The 21,158-nt window shown below is 46.5% G+C and overlaps 1 protein-coding gene across 3 annotated transcripts; it reads left to right on the forward strand.

Annotated features, from left to right (window-relative positions):
* Positions 1 to 1,836: 1,836 nt before the first annotated feature.
* On the forward strand, positions 1,837 to 20,923 carry Serpinb1 (serpin family B member 1). 3 transcript variants are annotated; one of them, XM_010622737.3, is made up of 8 exons: positions 1,837 to 1,889; positions 11,329 to 11,461; positions 12,172 to 12,347; positions 13,939 to 14,076; positions 14,821 to 14,938; positions 16,805 to 16,947; positions 17,257 to 17,424; positions 19,086 to 20,923. In XM_010622737.3, exons 1-8 carry the CDS (start codon positions 1,869 to 1,871, stop codon positions 19,482 to 19,484), a joined length of 1,296 nt encoding a protein of 431 aa, XP_010621039.1. In that variant the 5' UTR covers positions 1,837 to 1,868; the 3' UTR covers positions 19,485 to 20,923. The 3 variants fall into 3 exon arrangements, with proteins under 3 accessions (XP_010621039.1, XP_010621040.1, XP_010621042.1); XM_010622740.3 differs by lacking the exon at positions 1,837 to 1,889 and adding an exon at positions 2,381 to 2,490; XM_010622738.3 differs by lacking the exons at positions 1,837 to 1,889; positions 11,329 to 11,461 and adding an exon at positions 2,380 to 2,490.
* Positions 20,924 to 21,158: the final 235 nt, after the last annotated feature.

A 21,158-nucleotide genomic window follows, 5' to 3' on the forward strand; every position in this document is an offset into this window, starting at 1 on the left:
TTGCCTCCCCCCCCCCCCCCCCCGCGCCTCCGTGCATTTGTAAGGTGCCACATTACCTATTCCTGTAAGGTCAAAGCGAAGTATTCCCCATCGGAATGAAGACAAAGCTCATGTTTTTACTGTCCCTTTGTGATGAAAATGATATTTCAACCTTTTCTTGCCCTACTTTTATTTTTAATTTAAGACTGCACAAAGGAAATAGTGCACTGGTGTATGAAGCTATTTACACAAATGGAATGTAAGGCATGCACTTTACACAATATTTGTGCACTCACTCAGATTGCTTGCTGTCCCTGGTAACTTTAGAGAAAATTAATCTAAAAGATGATTATTCTTACAAAAGCCAGTTAAACATGCAATCTAGTCTACTTTAGGAGTTTCATTTAATAATTATGGTGATCCTAAATGGATAACTTAGTTACAAAAACAAACACAATTTTATTTAAAACTAATGGAAAGTAATAATTACAATAAATAATTATTCAGTTTCAAATAATAGAGTTCAAATTGGCTTTATTTGCATTTAGGGGGATTAATCCATTTTTCTTAATCATGTTGAATTAAAATTGCTTTACTTTTATCTAAATTAACATTGATTTACAACTATTTTTATAGCAAGGCAATGACAGCTGTATTAACTGTGATGGGTGTGATCTTTTTTTAAAAGATGGGAATTACTCTTTGAAACTTTTCTTAATGTAGGGGAGTTTTACAGATTTTCTAAACATAGCTATTTTTTCTGTACTGCAAGGATTTTAAAAAATATAATTTAACTTTTTTTTTTGTTTGTTTGTTTTTTGTTTTTTTGAGACTATGTAGTTGAGACTGACCTGATTGCTATCCTCCTGCTTCAGCTCCTGAGTGCTGGGATTACAGATTTAACTTTTTTTGTGAGAAGTCAGTAACAAGTATCATTACAGTTTATAAAAGAACTTATTTTTTCACTTTAATAATTATTAATTTTAAAATATTTTTATCTAATTTGTAGCAATTTGCCATTTTAATTTTTAGTATATATGTTTTTATTTAATTTTAATTTTAATTTTAATTTTTTGGTTTTTTTGAGACAGGGTCTCACTATGTAGTTGAGACTGACCTGGAACTCACTATGTAGCCCAGGCTGGTCTCAAACTCACAGCAACCCTCCTGCCTCAGCCTCCTGAGTGCTGGGATTACAGGTGTGCACCAGCATGCCTGGCTTATGTTTTTATTTTTAAAGCAAAGATAATTGAATGGGGTTAAAGCTTTTAGTTTCCATAATACCTATAAAACACTTCATTGACTGTTGAAATCACTTCCCAAGATGGTGTCTATATAACAATTATGACTTTTAAAAGTACAAATCACATATTTTTTAAATCTGCAGATTTGACTATGACTTATAGTTGAAATATCAGAATTTTTAAGGACCATCTTAACTTAAAAACAGCAAAAGAAACCACCCCAGAATCTAATGCATTTAGCTATTAATAACAATGCTTTATTGAAAGTATATTGCTAATATATGTTTCCTTATGAAATCTAAAGATCAATAACTTTGTTGTGGAATAGTGTCATATTTCCTCTAGAACTTCCAATAAATCATCTTTAGCTAAAAAAAATACAATAAAATAAAATTAATAGCAGGCTTGCTCCTGGGAACAGTCTAGGAAAGGAGCTTTTGCTGGGGATGAAACCTGCCTCTTGGCCCAGCTGTAACAGCACACCACAGTCTGGTTAATTTATGACAAGCAGAAGTCTGCTTGGCTTATGGGGCTGGAGGCTGGGGAGGCCCAGAGTGGGGGGTCTGGCCCCATTCCACGGGTGAAGGCGGGAGGCAGGAGAGGGCGAGGGAAAGCAGCAGGTCAAACCGACAGCCTGGAGCCCTGATGAAACCAGCTGAGTCCCTGGTGAGAACGGGCCCTGTGTTCAGGACCCTGCGGGTTCAGTGTGGACGGAGGGGCAGCCTGGGGCACTGTGCCGAGCTCACAGCGGGCTTCCCACGCTGTGCGGTGCCCCCGGACCGGGGTCTCGAACCTCTCTGTCCACCACTGTGTCAGGGGACGCGGGCTGAGCTAGAGGGCGGCGAAGGCCCTCCGAGATCCAGGGTACAGATCTCAAGTCCGGCTGAGGAGTTCTGCGCTGCTCCAAGTCAAGCGGCAGTCACGCCCACAATGACGCCTGTGCAACAGAACGACCCGCGGCATCATGGAGGACACACAGGGGCTGCGTCCCTGGTCCCTGGCACCCAGCTCTGAGTCCCTGGCAGAGTCTGCCCTGATGGGAGCCCTGGTTTATCTGTGAAAAGCCCCTCTGGACACCTGCTACTGAGGGGACTCCTATAGGCCCCGGGTGAGATGGGGAAGCCAGAGAGGACAATCACAGGGAGGTTTAAGGTTCACAGTCTCGGCCCTGCCCTGGGGAGGGCAGGCTGGGGGACTGAGCCGGGCCAGGACACAGGGAAGAGTCATCAGCTCGGTCCGGAGAGTGTGGAGGGCAACGCAGCAGCAGGTATGGTGTAGAAATAGTAACTTGCTTTGTTTGAGAGTCTGGAATCTCATAACGCTTCACCGTATAAAACAGAGCTGGTGTTCTGATGAGCTCAGCGGGGAGGTTGGTGTTTTAGACAGAGCAGGGCCGAAGAAAAGAAAAGAGAAAGAACCAAGAGCAGGCTGGTTCCTGCAGAGTTCCTCTCTTGGGAAGGTGGGGGAGGGAGGCAGAGCTGTGAAGAGCTGCCCGGTTGGTCAGGCTCTGTGGGCCTGCTTTCTTACAGATTGAAACAGGAACTTATTCTTATGCAGACCAACACTGGACTGGGAAATTCAGCTATTCTTTCTCTTCTGATTTCTCAGAAGGCCAGTACGAGTTGGTTTCGCTTTTGTGTTGTGGAATCTTAGCGTGAACAGCTGCCTCAGTCTTGATATTTAGTCTGGTCTGCAGGGCCCACCTCAGTGCCCGGTCCACAGCGACTCTGCCTGGAGATTTTACTTAAAGTGGCCTCCCGTGGGGCGGCTCATCAGAGACCTGGGACAGCCGCGACAGTCGTGTCCAGGTCTCCTGCGCATGCCCGGCCCCTCACCCTCTCTTCTCCTGTGCTTAGCTCTTCCAAGTTGTGACCTTTTTGACGAGCTAGTGAGCTAGTAATGATGAGCACGGCGCCTTCCTGAGCAGCACCACTGACATGGTCTCGCCTGGACTGGGTGGGGCGGAAGTGTGAGCAGGGTCACTCTTGTAGAACCCCACACTTCCGCAGGGGCTGTGCTGACGCCGGGGCCTGGGGTCAGCGGCAGCCTCTGCTGTGCTGTGCGTGTGAAGGAAAGGTCAGAAGAGGTGGACGAAGGGGAAGGGGCTGTCCCGGGGCGTCCTGGTGGGCATCAAGGTCAACCCTTGGGTGGGAAGCAGGAGCCTGGTGTTGGGCTCAGGTCCAGCTGTCCCCGCTGAGAGCTCTGCCACTGGCCCCTGGACTCACACCCTGCTCACAGCAAAGCAGATCTGCCTAACCCCAAAGGTCACTGTGACATGGGGGCAAGGACATCTGTGTGGCTACTGTCTGCTCAGCCTCGCCGGGTGTCACCTTTGTTCTCAGTCACTGCGGCTGAGGTTGACAGGGTTAAAATATCTGATGTAACCCTCCTCATTTTTTGTCCTTTAAAAACTCCTCTTGGCCTCAACCTCTTTGAATATGCCCCTAGCTACTGTGGTCTGTGAATTCCCATTGCAGTGTTCCACTATTCCCAAATAAACATCATGATTAGGGCTGGGGATGTGGCTCAGTGACAGAACACTGCCAAGACCCTGGGCTCAGTCTAAGGGCCCCCTCTCCATCAAATCATGACTCAGAGATCATCTCTTTGACTGTTACTTAGGTTGGCACTTTGGGCCCTTCCTCCAAACTCCTGTACGGAGTGACTTAGGTCTCTGGGACACTTAACCTCAGTCATTAGTTTAAGTGGCTTGAGCAATGCCTAGGTGATTAGTAAAGCACAGTACCATGTGAGTGTAACAGTGTGAGTCAGGAGGGTGAGAATTTGAGGCCCCCACCCATTCCCAGTTTCTTCCTCTCAGGCTCTTTCCCTGCTTTCTGCTTTCTGGGTGCCATGAGGTGAGCAGCTTCTCTCTGCCATGATGCTTCTGCCTTGGATCCAGCTGGCAATTGACTGAACCTCTGAAACCGTGAGCCCAAGTTCCTTTAAATTGCGTGTCAGGTGTTTTGTCTCAGTAATGAAAAGATGATGAATATAATCTTCATAGAGATTTCTTCTCTACCCATTTTGGAGTTTTATTTTCTTTCATTTAAACGAATCCAATTCCTCTTGGAGCATCACCCACTTCTCCTTCGGACTATGGCTCACACATCTGGAAGCCATTCTCTAACAGGTCAGGCCAGAGTGTATGCCCCGAGACCCTCCCCCTCCCCATGGGATGAGGATTTGTTTCTATTACTGCTAAGCCCTTCAGAATCATATTGGTGAATACGGAGCTTGTGTCAGCTGAAATCTTAGAATTTTTCTGCACACGAATCATTACTAAAATAGGCCTCCCCCTGTGGCATTTGCAAAATTGATTTTCTTTTTAAATCTATATTTAACACACCTCTATTCTCTTTATTCTGTTTCTTCCCATTGGTCTGAGGCGACATGCTCGCTAGTGGGGTTATTCTGAGTCTTCATCCTGTCATCCAGTGCACAAGGTCTGGGCTGGTGGCAGATGCATTCTTTGTGCCCTTCTCTGTCTCCATCAAAGTTATGAGAGGGTGTGATAGTCACTTTCCTATCTCTGGGACAAAACACCCAACACGTGCAATTTACAGGAAGAGTGGTTGATTTCAGCTCCCAGTGTCAGCCAAGGTCAGCTGGCTCCAAGGCAGAAACATGGCAGAGGGCCTGGTGTGTGTGTGTGTGTGTGTGTGTGTGTGTGTGTGTGTGTGTCCATGCACGTGCTCATGGGAAAGAGGGACAGCATGTTCTGGAGTGCAGGAAGCAGAGAGAGAAGGGAGGGACCCTTCTGGCTCAGACCCCAGGGATGCACCCTTTCCAGACAGGCCCCACCTCTGAACAAGAGACCTGTGGGGACAGACTCTGGGGACAGTGAACCATAACAGAAAGTGAAACTGGACCCTGCAGAGCCTGTGGCTCACCTGGAGAGAGAGAGAGAGCTCCTACCCCAGGCATTCACACTGTGGATGGTGCCTGTCTCCACAGACACTGCTTTACTGTAGTGCCGTCTTACCTTGGTTTCTCTTGTTCTCAAAGTACCAGTAAGAGGCTTTTGTAAGTCCATCTTCCTGAGCTATGCATTCTCAAGGCAGACTTTCTCAGTGTGGTGAAGCCGAGCATGTTGTCACACTGTGCATTACAGTCAACAGCCCTGGGGCCTGGGCACTTCTCCCTTGGGCTCTGCTTCCACTCACAGTTGAGTTATCTGTTAATTCAGTTTGAAATTACTTCCATTTACTGTTAGGAAATTTGGATGAGCAACATCACATCATCAGCCCACAGGCTTGGTTTGTTCTGGGCTAAAACCTTCATTATGCCTTCAGCAGAGTTTATGAAACCCTCACTGTGTGCTGAGTGTTGCTCTGGGTGCCTGGACATGGCAGTGGATGACTGGTCAAAGCCCCCTCTTCCTGATGTCATGTTTGAGGGCTACAGTCAATTTCTGATGAGGACCTTGCTACATAACCAACAGGAGGTTACTGGGGCTGAGAGGAGAAGTCCAGGTGGCAGAGAAGGACACATAAGAGGGACAGCGAGCAGAGCCCAAATGAGAAGGTGTTTGTTAGCATCCCAGGAGGTATAAAAGAATCCCAGGAGGTGGACGGGGAAAGGAGGAGGAGGCAGATCGAAGAAAAAGCATAACCATTTACACGTATATTTCTAAGATGAAATGAATGATAGAATTTCAGCTGCCCTAGGAAGGTGTGGGAGTTTGAATAGGAAAGAAAATCTCAGGAAGGGCCTGGCTTCCCACCTCAGGGCTGAAGGGCCAGTGCTCAGCCCACTGTGGGCAAAGTCTGCCCCCTGGTGGACTGAGTTGTGTGACAGCTGAGTGGCTGTTTATTAGCGGGCAAAGACTAAAAGAGTTAAGTAGAGGAAACCTCCAGGGATTATCTTGCCTGTTTCTGTGGCTTTGATCACTTATGTTGCCTGGGATGGGAAAATGTAAATGACTTTAGACTTTCCTAGTTGCACCTTATAACTTACAGGCATAGCTTAGGGTCCCGAAGTATTCATCCTCAGGAAGCTACTATTCCACTCAAATCCTTAGGCTACTGCAAGGAAAAGGATTATCTGCAGAGCGAAGGTGTTCTCCTGTTGTTTTAACAAGTGAAAAACAAATAGTTCAAAGGAGTTTAGAGGGCTGGGGTTGTGGCTCAGCTGTGAGTGCTTGCCTAGCACTTGTAAGGCCCTGGGTTTCATCCCAGCACTGTAGAAAAGAAAAAAGAAAAAAAACAGTTCATTAATTATTTAGGCAATTAACATGTTATTTTCATATTTTCCTTTAACTATAGTAAATATAGGCCAGGGCATACAAAAACTACTTTTTCAGTTTATTGTTTCTGTTTTTGTTTTGAGACAGGGGCTCACTATGTAGTTCAGGCTGACCTCGAACTCAGTAAGTAGCTCAGGCTGGTCTCGAACTCATGGAAATCCTCCTGTCTCAGTCTCCTGAGTTCTGGGATTGCAGGCATGCTCCACATCACCCAGCCCTTTTCAGTTTAAACTTTTTAATTGCTGAACTGCTCATGGATTGTTGAATGATTATCTAAAACAAAACATATTATCTAGATAGTACAATCACAAAAATTATTTACCTAAATCATCAAGTCTAACATCTTTACAAAACATTACTGAGAGTTATAATCCCACTAAGCTCCAACTTGTTTAAAATGTCAAAATTCACTTAATAACAGTTTCCTTAACTTAATGGGGAAACAAGCTCATTCCAAATTGCTTTTAAAGAGCAAAGGAGAAGAAACTCAAGATGTTTGAGAAGGTTGTGCGGAATGGGCTTGTTTGATGGCCAAGACAAGTCTGAGAGTCCTTCACTTTCAGGGGCTCAAGGGCAGGTGGGATGACTCAGAAATCCAGCAACACCCAAGTCTTAGGGTCTCGGTGACCTGTGGTCACCTCTGGCCTGAAAACATTGTCGAAAATTCCAGAACTAAACAAGCCATCTCAGTGGTAAAGCATGTGCCTTTCTGAGTGCTGTGTGGATGTCTCGGTTTCACTTTGTCCCTCTCTCCCGCCTGGGGTGAGGATCCCCCGCTGTCCATATCCAGTGAGCACTGTTGCTGTCTTGAGCACCATGAGATGAGGAAGTAGCACTGGAGCTGAGTAATGTGTGGAGGCTGGGAGAGTTTGGAGGAACATGCTAGGAAAAGGCTGGAATGCATGAGCAGAGGGCCAAGGAGGCATCTGGGGAGGCCTCAAAGAGGAGGAGGAGAGCAGTTGGGATGGCCCAAATCTTCATGGAGAGTAAATGTACAGCAGTGATCAGGACATTGACAGAAATGTGGATTCTGATTGTATTAGGTGGAAGTAGGGACCGAGGTACCGGGAAGTGGAGAAAAGACCACCCTTTGGGCAATGGCAAAGAACTTGGAGGGAGGAATCGTGTCTATGTCACGGGGCTTTGTAAGTGGCAGAAGTTAACAGCATGGAGAGAGGATTCTCGTGGAAGAAATCTCTGAGGTTGGTAGCATTGAGCAGTTCGGATTGGTTATGGTAAAATGCCGGGAGCAGACAACAAATTAAAGACAGAGCTGATAATCAAAAGGGAGGTGAAACGGCAAAGAATCGGGAAAAGATGCTTTCAAGACAGCACTCAGTGTGTCCAACACTAACATTTGACGGAGAGATTAGTGTGCCTAGAAGACACCAAGGTGCTATTAAGATGATGAAAGAATGAGCGCAATATTGTCCCAGGGCTCATCAGTGCTGCCACTCCCATCACAGCCCAGAGTGCCAAGGCCCAGCGGGCAGAAGCGTTTCCATGGAGCCACCCATGGTACCACGGGACCTGCTGGCAGCCCAGCTACCATGGGACTTGGACTCTTCTGCCTTCATTCTGGTGCAGCAATCCCTAGCCCAGTGCTCCAGTAAACCCTGACGGTGCCCATGGTGCTGACTCCATGGGCGAGCAGAGAACATGGACTATAGAGGTGCAACTGATTCCACCTGGATTTCAAAGGATGCCTTAGACAGCCCTGGGCCTGAGCAGAGAAGGAACCACCCAGGCAATGCCCATTGGCGACATGGGGCTGGGCTCCCACAAAGTCCCCACTAGGGTGGGGCCACCCCGAGTCCTCATATACAATGCCAGCCTGGGAAACTGCAGGCCCAGGGTGACCCACACCCACTGCTTGGGGCAGTCAGGGCGAGGTCCCTGGATCCTTGGATGCCCAACCTCTGGGTCAGTGCATCCAGAGGTACAGCACAGGACACAGATTATTCTCCAGCTAAGGCTTAATGTCGTTTGTGACTCTGGGTTTGGACTTCGGTGGGACCTGTCACTCCTTCACTCTTGCCCATTTTCAATGGGAATGTCTGCTTTGAGCCTGTCTCACCACTGGGTTGGAAGTCCATAATCTGTTGGATTTTCACAGGTTCACAGCTGCAGGGGATTTGATATCTGTAAGACTTAAACATAATAACTATAATAATTATAATAAATATTTACTCTAGTATCCAAATCAGATAGAGGTGAGATCAGCACTGTGACTCATGCTGAGGCAGCTCCCCTGGAACTGTGAACTTGGAAGATCAAACATATGCGCTTCCAACATGCAGTGGTGGGAGGGCTTGGGGGCTGCTGAAATGCAACGAGTGCCCCTGAGGATGTTGTAGCAGTCTGTGTTGTGTTACTATAATAAATACTTGCAGATGGGCGACTTTATAAAGAAAAGAGGTTTATTTAACTCCAGGACTCACACTTCTGGGGCCTCAAGGGCCTCCAGGTACATGATGATGATGATAGTGAGGGTGACCCTTGTGCTGATGGAGTCCCACAGCAGCAGAGGACATTGAATGACAAGGGACAGGCATCTCCTCTGGTCAATCTCACCTCCTCCCCCACCACAGTGGGTTATGGGGCTCTTTCTGGTGACTTTTCTGTCCTAATCCATTCTTAAAGACCTTGCCTCTAAACATCTTACTAACATCAAGTTTCTGTACAGTGGGAATCGTATTTCAACACAGAAATCCTTGGAAGTGACACTCAAACCTCCTCCAAACCTCAGCACACATGAATTAGGGGCAGCTGGGGCTGGGATGTGAAGTTAGAATGTTTGTGTACCTTCCCACCAAGAGTCATGTGGAAACTGAGTCCAGGACTCAGAGACATGCTCCTGAGGGCTCTATGAATCCACAGCAGATGGGGTCCTCAGGGCTGTGGCTGCCGTCTGTCAGGGGTTGGCCAGCTTCTGACTGAAACTGGACATGGACTTGGACTTTCTCCACAATGGGCCAAACTCCAGTGTGATGGCCACACGGGGCCCCTCTGCCACCACCCCATTTGCACCAGCTCCCTTGCCAGCAGTCTGTACATCGGGTCAGAAGGATGGCAGCTGCAGCTTTCTGCCTAGAGGGACCCAGGTGGGCCACTGTGGGGACAGTGAGGAGTTACTGCCCTCAGGAAGAACTTAGGCCACATGTTTGGATGCCTGCAGGGCTCCACTGGAAGCAGGATCGGTTCCTGCCAGCCCCAGCCATGGGCACACTCTCCAGAGTATGAGGGGCCTCCACCCCTGGCATCCATGGGCTGATAGGGCTTTTGAAGGATGGATCAACGACTCCCACAGCAACAGAAGACAGACTGGTCATGAGGCAGCCTGCAAGAGGGTGGTGCCATCTGACCAGGGCAGCAGGGCCCCACATCCTGCCCTCAGGTGCCAGGGCGACCCAGCACTGCAGCACCTTCTGAGGAGCAGTGAGCTGAGGGGTGGGGAAACTGGGGCAGCCAGGACCAGGCTATTCCTGGTGTCTCAGCGCGGGGTTCCAACCACCTGCTCCCTTCCCCTGGGTGACAGTCTGCAGTACAGAACACCACAGTGCCCTAGCCAGGGCCCCTGGAAACAAAGCCCCAACTCTGTCCCTACCTGGGCCCCAGGGGTGAGGGGTGGGACCAAGAAAGGCCAGGGTGCTGGGGTCTCGAGCCCGGTCACACTCCATCCTTCCTTCTGATGGTGCAGGTGAATGTGTGCCCCTTCCGGACTGCTGGGCTGAGGCACCCCAGGGCAGGGGATTCCAACCACTGACAGCACCTTCTTCTGCACTGTGCTGACGAAAGAGTACAGGCCAATTCTGCCTGAAACTTATAATGTGTGTACTAATGTAGGAAACCATTTCCTTTTATATTGGCCCAGATTGCTAAACTCCAGATGAGCACACATACAAGATGTCAAAAGAAAAAAAAAATCATAATACCGTTTCCTTAGTTTTACATATCTTAAAGTTTTACTTAAAAAATAAAATAGCCTTTTGGTCTTGACTTTCTGACTGCAGTGGTTATTGAGTTCTGTGGGCAGCGTTGCAGAGTCATCAGACACAAACCAGTCCACTCAACTAGGACTGGCTATCAGTGAGCACTGGCTTACTGTCTTGCAATAAACTGCAGAACAATATGCAATTTTATTTTTAAAACTATGGGGAGTATTTTTACCACCCATTATTGTGATTTTTTGTTCATTAGAAAGAAGTTCTCAGAGTAAAAATAAATAATACATAAAGTCCACTGGCCCTTTCATGTGAAATGGCTCAGGCTAACAAAACAGAGGGAGTTTTGTCTCTTTTTTCATGAGAGCTGCCGAGAAAGCAGAGTTCTGGAAACACTATTGTTTTATACCTTCAAGCACTGTTAAGTTTTGGTGAAATTACCCATCTGGACGTTTAAAACAAGAGGCAAACAAGAATATTTATTCCAGTACTGTTCAACACTAATCGTTTTAACTTTATAATCTGCTCAGAATGTCAGCGTAGTGGGCAGGAATTGGTGTGCGTGGCGGTGACTCCCAGGGGACGGGCCTGAGGTCTTCGGGATCGGAGATTAGCAGGCCGGGCTCATCGGAAGAGCTATTTTCACCTTATCCTGGGGGCCCCCTGCTTTCTCCTTTGCAAGAGTCCCCAAATTAGCTTTCTTCCCCCTCTGAACCCTAATACATATAGATGGGATTCAAAACGAAACTGTGCCCTAAAAGAAACGCTCGTGTCCTCTCAGCCATGCACAGCTTAGTAAGAGGCAGTGCACTGGGTCCCCATCAGAAATGTGCGGAGACCGCAGCTGAGAAAGACCTGACGCCCGGAAGAGGGCACTGTGCCGTGTCCTCGCAAACTTCGCTTTTCTCCCCAGCCCAGGAAGCCGGGCCGGGAGTCACGGGAAGGCACCACCCGGCCTTCCTCCGCCTCCGCTCTCTATAAAGGGCGTGGGCCCTGGACGCTTCCCAGTCAGGAGCCCAGGTCGAACACCCCGCGCAGAGCAGCCGGTAAACTGGGCTTGGGGGCTCCGCGGGGAGGCTCCCCAGGGGCGGGGACAACCGGGGTCCTCCGACGCGACTCCTGCTGGATGGCTCTTGCCTCTCCCTCCGGGAGCTAGGCGCACAGTTCCGGGGTCGCCCTTCCGCCTGTCCCCGTCGTACTGTACTAGGGACGGAGGCCTGGCAGAGGGGCAAGCGGGTCAGACAACACCGTCCACGCGGGGACAGAGGGTACTGCCCCCCCCCGCCTCGTGCCCGGACACGGGGGACAGGGCTGTCACCCTGGGCGTCCTGGCAGCTTCAAGACTGCTGCTGGACAGCGCAGCGGCCTCACCAGAAGGAGAGAGCTGTATTGATCTCAGTTTTACCCGCACAGTAGGTCACCAGGATTTCTGGTGGAGTGGGTTGCTATGATTTTCTACTGGAAACGCTGTTTCCGAAAAACATAGGCAAAAATCCCTTGCTTCAGTGAATGAAGGTCTGGGACAAGGAATAGAACAGAGTTTGCTTCCAAGTTCAGGGAGCCTGGCCAGGGAGCCAGACCGTGGCCGGGCCCCACCTGTGTGGCCCCGGTCGAGCCTTCTTGCCCTCTCGGAGAAAAGAGGGGCTGAAGTGCAAGTTCCAGGGTGTGTCTGGGGTTGGTGCCTATGGAGAAGGACCAGGGAAGGCCAGGCGGCGGCCCGGGCGGGGGTCACTCGAGTCCCTGTGCTGTGTCGCAGGCCTGGCCATGGAGCCGCTGAGCACCGCCAACACCGCCTTTGCCTTGGACATCTTCCTTCTCCTGTGTAAAAATGACCGCACGGGGAACGTCTTCATCTCGCCCTACAGCATCTCCTCGGCCATGGGCATGGTCTTCCTGGGGACCCGGGGCGACACCGCAGCACAGCTCTCCAAGGTCAGCAGAGGTGGTCCCTCTCGCGCTCGCTCCTGCCAACGTGCAGTTGGTGCTTTTGTGCTCTTGCAGAGGGCTTTGGGAACCGTGACCGAGCTGTGAGATCAGTTGCTGGGAAAGGCCCGTGAACAGTCGAGTCTCCTGCAGGCTCTTGTTGGTTGTTGGCTCTTCCCTGAGCACCTACTATGTGCCAGGCACTTGTTTTTGTCTAGCTGAGGGTACATCAGTGAAGCAAGCAGCACAATCCCTGCAGGGTGCTGCTTCTGTCCTAGGGAGTCTCCACTGCCCCTGAGCTGCTGTCTGTGTTTTGCTCTGTGCGTGGTGCCTGGCCGCAAGCGTGATGTACGTTGTGCAGCGTTACCTCTGAGCAGAAGGGTACAGAGCACGTGGAAGGCACGCAGTGGGGAAGGTGGTGGTGTTGCCTTATTACAGGGACAGTGGGGTTTGGTATTTGGGGGATTGGAAGCTGTGCCTCCACCAGCATAGCCCTGAGGGCTGCCAGCGAGAGGAGTTAGAAGGATTGAATCCCTGGCAGGGTGGAGAGGCTGGGACAGCTGGGCATTCTGCCTTCCTTAGGGGCCCCGTGGGCTTGTCGGTACTTGACAGTGTCTAATTCTTAGAAGGAACAATGGCTTTCTCTGGAGGCCTAGGAAGGAGGAGCAACTCTGGAGGGTTTCCTGCCACTCTTGCCACACATTTTGCTGCACCTGCTCCCTGGAAAGGTACAGCTCTGGGTTCAAATTCAAGAAGCTCCTGAACTGCAAAGCTCTACTGTTGTGCAGATACAAAAGCATCAGAAGTTTTATTTTTTAAAAATCCACTTTTGTAACCAAAGACGCTGTTAGTTGCTTCTTGCGGAGTTATAGCAATTCCTATTTTGAGGTGTTCCAGGGAGTTTATAATTGAGCAAAGAAGAGTTTTAAGATTTTTTTTCCTCATTTTCATTAACTCAGGTGGATCACAACAACAGTGGGAGAATTCCGTATCTCCTCGACCTGTGGACTTTGGACACGGGTGGTTTTGTTTTCTGTGTCTCCATAGCAGGAAGCAGCCCAGGCCTCATAAAACCACAAGGGCCTCTTGGCTTGTAACTGACACACAGGGAGCTAAGCTTCCCCCAGAATGCTCAGTTTAGAGACACTGTTTTAAATAGTGAGTTAGTCTGAAATATCTTTGTGGTTCAGCATAAGGGATGAGTTTCATTTTTTACTGTTCGTTAATGAGAAATTTCAATAAAATTATAGATGATACAGAACATCAACATCAACACACTGATTTTGATTTTGAAAGCAGACAGAATTTTGGTTCCACAAATGAGAGCGGATAAGTTCACTCACATTTTTGAAACTATAATTGTAACTAAAAGTATTGTAAAATGCAGTTTCTAATGTTACAATTAATATATCTCACCTAGCCATAAATTCTGGATTCCCTAGTATTTCTTCTTGAATGACAAATTAATATGGAATTGAGCTAGGGAATCAAGAATTAGAACTAAAAGCACAGTAATTTAATTTGGTGGCAGCAAATACCAAGGAATTACTTCATCATAATTTCAAAACCAATGGTTGTAGAAATGTTTTCTCTATTTTAGGCTCTTCACTTTGATATGGTTAAGGATGTTCATTCAGGTTTTCAGAGCCTGAATGCAAAGCTGAATAAACATGGTGCCTCCTATACTCTGAAACTTGCTAACAGATTATATGGAGAGAAAACCTATGATTTCCTCCCGGTGAGTACTTTGCAGCTCATATTATAAAACTCTACTATATAATGTGGACTAATTTCCAGTGAAGTCTCAGAGGTCAATTTTAATATTTATTAACATTCATAAAAACAATACAGAATGAAAGTATATGGCAGTCAGCACTCCCATTAATGGTTTTGTTTATAGTCTCAACAGTAAAAAGATGTCTGCATTATTTGTTGTTCCTTTGCCCTTCCTGGGGCTAAACCCAGGACCTTGTGCATGCTAGGCAAGTGCTCTATCTCTGAGCTACTTCCTGGGCACCTTTGAAAGCTTTTTATTTTGAGACAGGGTTTCACTAAGTTGCCTAGGCTGGACCGGAGCTTGCCGTCCTCTTGCCTCCTCTTCCTGGTAGCTGGGATTGCAGGCATGCTGCTGTGCCTGACACCTATGGAAGCTCTAGAGCCGAAGCGAATCCTATGATTCATTTCCAAGTACAATCATCATTTTCTTACTTCTGAAATGTCAGTCCAATGTTTGAGAAGAATTGGTATACTTGGTGGGACACACATAGTATAAAAGCTAAACTTACTGAGACTGAACTGTACCCATAAAAACGGTCAAGACATTTAGTGCAGTGTTTTGGACCATAGCTTTAAAAAAGTGTATGGGTTAGAATTTTTGTGTTACAATTGAATGAAACCTTTTAGGACAATTTCTTCTTTTGGGGGGTTTTAGAAAAACACTACCATATGAATAGAATTGCTCATGCCACTTTTTAAAAAATAGGAGTTCTTGGCCTCAACTAAGAAAATGTATGGTGCAGAAATGGTCAGCGTGGATTTCCAGGATGACACTGAGAACACAAGAAAGAAAATAAACAAGTGGGTCAAAGAACAGACAGAAGGTAAGTGGCCGGGTGTCTGGAACCTGTACTGGTCAGCTTTCCAGGACTGGAACACACACCAGAGACAGTCAGCTTACAGAGTAGAAAGCTTTATTTTGGCTCACAGTTTTAGAAATTTCAGTTCACAATCCCTTGGCCCTGTTGATTTGGGCCCATGATGGCACAGGGCATCACAGTGGTAGAGTAGGGCAGAGGAGGGCGGCACCTTCATATCATGGCCAGGTATGAAGAGAGGAAGAGATAAGAATGAGGAAGAGACAGGTGTCACACTGTCCCCTTCAAGGCCATGCCCCTGTGACCTGAATACCTCCCACCACACTATCTCTTAAGGACTCCACCTCTTCCCACAAGTGACATGTTGTGGGCCAATCCATGGGCCTTTGGGGGACATTATGCAGACCGTGGCAGAGACATTAGGTGCAGGTCCTTTCCCCCTGTGCATTTCCCCACCCGTGTCCCATCCCTCTCCTCCCCAGCCTCTCGCACCCTGATCTGTGCATGTTTACTGTCAGATGCTGACCCGTGTGAGTCATGCCCCACCCATGAAGTGGGACACACACACACACACACACACACACACCCCTTAACCTTCTTCCCCTAAGTTATGCCAAAGTATATTTTAAAGTTCAAACCAGCACTAAATGCAGAATAGAGGAACACAAATACCTACCCCAAGTAGAAACAGAATACAGAATTTCACAGGCTACAGGAAATTAGAATTCATCAGCTTCTGCAGTCATGTTCTCTGCCAACATCTTGTCCAGTAAACCCCACGTGGTGGGTGGGACTGATACCCTGTCTGGGGCAATTTACCCATCTGGTGCCTCTGGCTTCTGACACAGTTGCCTTGTGAGTTTACCCATGAAGATGAAGACCACATGTGCCCCACCTTGCAGGAACTGTACTGTGTGGTACGTGCAGTTACAGGGGAGCCTTTGGGGCAGTGGAGAAACTAGTACCTTTTAGTTATTTATTAAAGTCATTTTTGTAATCATTTTGCTTCTACTGGGCAGATTTGAAGAAGTGATTTACTTGTGAGTAACCCAAATCATTTTTTTAAAGGAATTTTTTTCCTGTAAAAGAATGACTGCCTTAGTTACTTTTCTTATTTCTGAGACAAAATACACAACACTCAAAGTTAGAGGAGGAAAGGTTTATTTTGGTTGACATCTTACAGAGGTCCATCATCAGCTGGCTCCAAAGCAAGGTGACATGGCAGAGGGACATTGCAGAAATGGTTCATGGTAGGCAGAAGGCAGCAAAAGCAAACAAGGGACAACAGTGGCTTCTTTCTGTCCCTTTATGTTTTATTTAGGCTACCAGGATTACGGTGGTACAAAACCAACCAGTGGACTAATTTAGTAACTATACACCCTTAATCCCAGCATCACACACCCTAGATCCAGCCACCTCCAACTGTGTGAGTCTTTGGGGGGACATCTAGATACAAACCATAGCAATGACCACTTGCAAAATAATGTTCATTGCTTTTACATGATCCAGGGAAGGAGAGTTCTTCTGTTTTTAGCCTTTGAGCACATTTGACTTTTCTCTTTCTTTTAGAGCATTGGGGACAGGACTCTGGGCCTTGTACATGCTAGGCAAGTGCTCTACCACTGAGGTACACTCCCAGCCTCCACAGTGGCTTGTTTTCAAGTGTGATTGCCTTGAGGGTGGTTTATATTCATCCTAGTCTGCCGCACAAATTCATTTATATACAGCAGACATCCCAGTTGGGTTTTCCTAATTTAATACAGTGTTAAAGGAAAATCAAGTCATAAGTATACATTTGAATCATATTTCATTGCTACTAAATTGTTTGGAGTTCCAAATGGAGCTTTGAAAAAGCTCACTTTGTCTTTTAAGGGAAAATTCCAGAACTGTTGGCTCCAGGTGTCCTTGATGACACAAGTAAGCTTGTATTAGTGAATGCCATCTACTTCAAAGGGATGTGGCAGGAGAAATTCCTGAAAAGTGACACAATTGATATGCCATTCAGATTGAACAAGGTAAGGCGATATAACTGCCCAAAATTATTCTTTCTTTCCCCTCTGCCTGCCCTTCCTCTTCTTCCTCTTTCCTTTTCTTCTTCTTCTTATCCCCCTTCTTCTTCTCTTTCTCCTGCCCCTTCCCCTTTTCTTCTTTACTTTCTTCTTCTTTCTCTTCTCCTCCATATCCTCCTCCACTTTCTTCTCCTTCTTGTGCTGGGAAATCCAGGGCCTCCCCCATGCTAACCATACACTGTATCACTGAGTTACACCCCATCCTCAAAAGAAGCTCTAAAAGAATAATTTAAGTGATTTTTAAAAACTATTTAGAAAGACACAAAAACAGTGAAGATGATGTGTCAGACGGCAAGATTTCCATATGGCTACATTAAGGAACTTAAGTGCCAGGTGCTGGAGCTGCCTTACCAAGGCCAGAAGGTCAGCATGATTATTCTGCTGCCTGATGACATCGAGGATGACACCACAGGTCTGGAGGAGGTACTGGCACCCCAGCTTTGTGATCTGGGTTTTCTTTTATTTTTTCTGTATGTATGGTAGATTATAAAAATTATTATTATCATTATCATTATTTTGTGGTGCTGCAGATCAAACCCAGGGCTCTGTACCTGCTAGGCAAGTCCTCTGTCACTGAGCTGTACCCCTAACCCAGAGGCCCTAAGTTAGTATTTTCAAGATGCACTTTCAGTGGGTAGTCATGATGAGAAACATTTGAAGATTTAAACAAAATGTAACATTAGCTTGTGGCAGCTTATGGAAAGTCCCTGGAATTAACTTTAAAGGAAAGCATAGCACATGAAGATTATTGTGCTGAGGAAAAAGGCTTAAGAACCCAAAACATATTAGTCTACAGCCTTACTTACTATTATACTGTTCATTCTTACCATAATTCATATGAATAATGAATTAAATTTCCAATAGGTATATGATAGAAAAACACTAATGTACCAAGGCAGCATCAGGCTTGGGCCTATTTCCTAACATGAATTTTGCATGTTGTTTCCGTTATGTGTAGTTTAAAGACCAGAGTATCTCATGCCAGGGTTAAACCTAGGCAAAATTATGAAGGTTACAGTTTTCCTTTAGTGATCCTTGCCTGTGGTGTGGTTTTTCTTTCCTTCACAGCCAAATTTGCTATCAGGAAGGGGTTTAATGTTAATCCCTCGCATGTTAATGTATGAGACCAATGTATGCATCAATGCGTTCCTTCTTCCAGTTGTATTTCTGTATTAGTCTTTTCTTTCATTGCAAAGTGAAAGTCTGTAGTTTTATGTAATGAAGCATCAACTCGGTAGGATGATGAAATGATGGTTCTGTTCTAGTCTAAGAGCAACAATAGCTGTAATGATAGTACAGCTCATGTTTGTGTGGTGCAAGCATTTGGAACACTTCGATTCATTTAATGTTCAAGCAATGCTACAGGCAGGCTGAATTGTTGTCCCCATTTGAAAGGAGGGGCTAGATCTAGTACATATCTGCCATTTACAATTTTACATGGGAGCTAAAGTGATTAGAGTTCACCTCAGCTGCAGTGAGATTAACAATTACCAAAGTTTTGCTGAATTTCAGAACTAACAAAAGCCTTTAAAATTTTCCTTTACAACATTCAACCAATTAGGGTAGTGAAAGCTGGCATGGCCTATCACAGTGATCCAGTTTGGCAAGGGCTTAGTGGTCCTGAATGGATGGATGGAGGGAGGGATGGATGGGCAGATGGGTAGATGGATGGGTAGGTGGATAGGTGGATGAGTGGATGGATGGATGGATGGATGCATGGAGGATGGATGGAAAAGTGGGTTGGTCAGTGAGTGCATGGATGGGTGGATGGGTGGATGGGTGGATGAGTGGATGGATGGATGGGTGTGTGGATGGATGGATGGACAAGTGGGTGGGTCAGTGGCTAGATAGATGATAGACCTGATGTCCAAAGTCCCTGTACTTGATGATATGGAACATAGCTCTGTCCTATTTGTCCAACCACCAGATAGGAACAAAACACTTCAAATGGAATCTGTTTTGGCATAAAACATGAAGGAAATTTGATAGCGATTGTTATTGTAAGTTCGTACATTTAAAGAGTGCTTTATTACTTCACTTACGTAAAACTGATTTCACTTCTTTTTGCCTCATCTTAATTCCAGATTGAGAAACAACTGACACTGGAAAAACTGCGTGAGTGGACTGAGGATCTGGAGACCATTGAGGTCAATGTCCAGCTGCCGAGGTTCAAACTGGAAAAGAGCTACAGCCTTAATGACAGTCTCGCCCATCTGGGGGTGCGGGATCTCTTTAGCAGTAGCAAGGCTGATCTGTCTGGTATATCCAGAGCCAGAGATCTTTCTATATCAAAAATTATCCACAAGGCCTTTGTAGAAATGAATGAGGAGGGTACAGAGGCAGCAGCTGCCACAGCAGGCGTCGCTGTCTTTGCCATGCTGACCCAGGAGGTAAATTTCTCGGCCAACCACCCTTTCATCTTCATTATTAAGGACAATACCATAGATGAATCCCTGTTCATTGGCAGATTTGCTTCTCCGTAGAACAAGAAGAAACTGGAAATGCAAGGTCAAGCTTGAGCTGTATTATCTGAGCTATTAATGGTGGCAGCATTCACTTATCTTTACCAGTAAAATCAGCCAGAAGCAAATCTTTAATTTCCTCTGTAAGTTCATCTCTATTGGCTTTTTACAGCCATGTATTTTGGCCTAGGCATCTATTTTTCCTTTTTCATGTTGTAAAAAGAAAAAGTACCCCACAGGTTGCTTTTAAAATGCATGAAGTTTTTTTAAAAAGGCAAAAAAAAAAAAAATCAATGTGCAGATTCTTGACAGTGCAGTAATCTATGAAATTGCAATGCTCTCCCGTTAGCCATGGGGAAAACATGACATTTTCCAAAATCAAATTGCGCTCAATCCAGAATTAGAATCAGCCAAAAAGCAGAGGTGAAATCAGTTTGACAGAAGAAAAGTAATGAGGCACCATTTATGCAGAGGCTCCATCTGAGTAACTCCGCTCACCTGCAACAGTCCTGGGACTTGCAAAGATCACCAGACCCGATGCAGCTGCTGTTTTCAAGCAGAGAAGGGGGAGAAATTGCCAGGGACTCCTGCAGTAAGTCTCTAGTCCACACCTGCCCAATGTGTGATGCAGGCCTGAGGGGGAAAAAAAAAAGTACTAAGAGACAGAACTAGGAGAGAGAGCAGGCCCAGGATGGCCGATGCTGGTGCAACTAACAAAGGCACTGGCCGGTCCCAGGCACTGACTTATTGGCAATCAACTGAGGTAAAGGTGAGCTGCTAGTGGTTTCTATGGAAATTAATGTAAACAAGGCTCATAAAGGACAAGGCAAAGCATTCTCGAATTAGGAGCAGAATAGATAAAATACACAGTTGTAATTACATTGTCCTTCTAGCTTGAAGGTTTTAGTCGTGGGAACAGAATTTGGGTGCGAGTTACACTGACCTTTGCATGTAGGCTTCAGCAGACTCACTCCTATAAACAAGCCAGTTGTGGGGCCAATTCTTCAAAGCCAGCTTTGGGCATCATCAATACTATGGTCCTCTGCACATGTACATAAGTGGACCCACAGAAGCGGTTGCTAATTAGTTTCCTTCATCTTTGTGACATGGGAACATTCAATTTATTTTACAGCTAGAATTTAGGAAGCTATGGTAGATATCTAACCTGATGTGGAAAGGAGGGTTAAAAACAGATATGCAGTCAGAATAGAGGCAAACACTCTGACTAAGGGGCTGGGTGATGAAGGCAAACTTCCTTTGCCCTGTATTTTGGTCTTTTTGTCCCCAAGATGAGTGTGTACTCAGCCACAGCCCTTGAGTGTCTCTGTGCTTCAGCAAAATGCCATCAAGTCATAGCCAGCACCACTTCTTGCTATCCCTTATGTGTGATAGGTACTGCATGTGGGGTCACTGAGTGGGTGCCTCATGATCAAAGATGGTAAGAGATACAAAAAGAAAAATGGCATCAAAAACAACTAAGCAAACCAGAAGTGCAGAACTCTCACTGTGAAATGACTTCTCGCGCCTTTTGTGATAAAGGCTGAATTCCCTCATTTTGATTGTTGCAGAGAAGGATCCTTTTTGTAGTGGTGTGGTGATGGGCTGGGGATTTCTGTATAGGTAGAAACCTTTGTCATGGGTACTTCTTTGAGTGGGGCTTCAAGTGCTGTATTTTCTTACTCCCACAAGGCTGGT

Source organism: Fukomys damarensis, unplaced genomic scaffold (assembly GCF_012274545.1).
Source record: "Fukomys damarensis isolate Sample0158 unplaced genomic scaffold, DMR_v1.0_HiC HiC_scaffold_10, whole genome shotgun sequence".
Taxonomy (NCBI): Eukaryota; Metazoa; Chordata; class Mammalia; order Rodentia; family Bathyergidae; genus Fukomys; species Fukomys damarensis.

Coding starts and splice junctions, on each gene's coding strand:
- Serpinb1 (XM_010622737.3), top strand. CDS start 1,869: ATGAAACCAGCTGAGTCCCTG. Junction 1,890..11,328: donor TGAAACCAGCTGAGTCCCTG/GTGAGAACGGGC, acceptor TTTTCTCCCCAG/CCCAGGAAGCCGGGCCGGGA. Junction 14,077..14,820: donor AAACCTATGATTTCCTCCCG/GTGAGTACTTTG, acceptor TTTAAAAAATAG/GAGTTCTTGGCCTCAACTAA.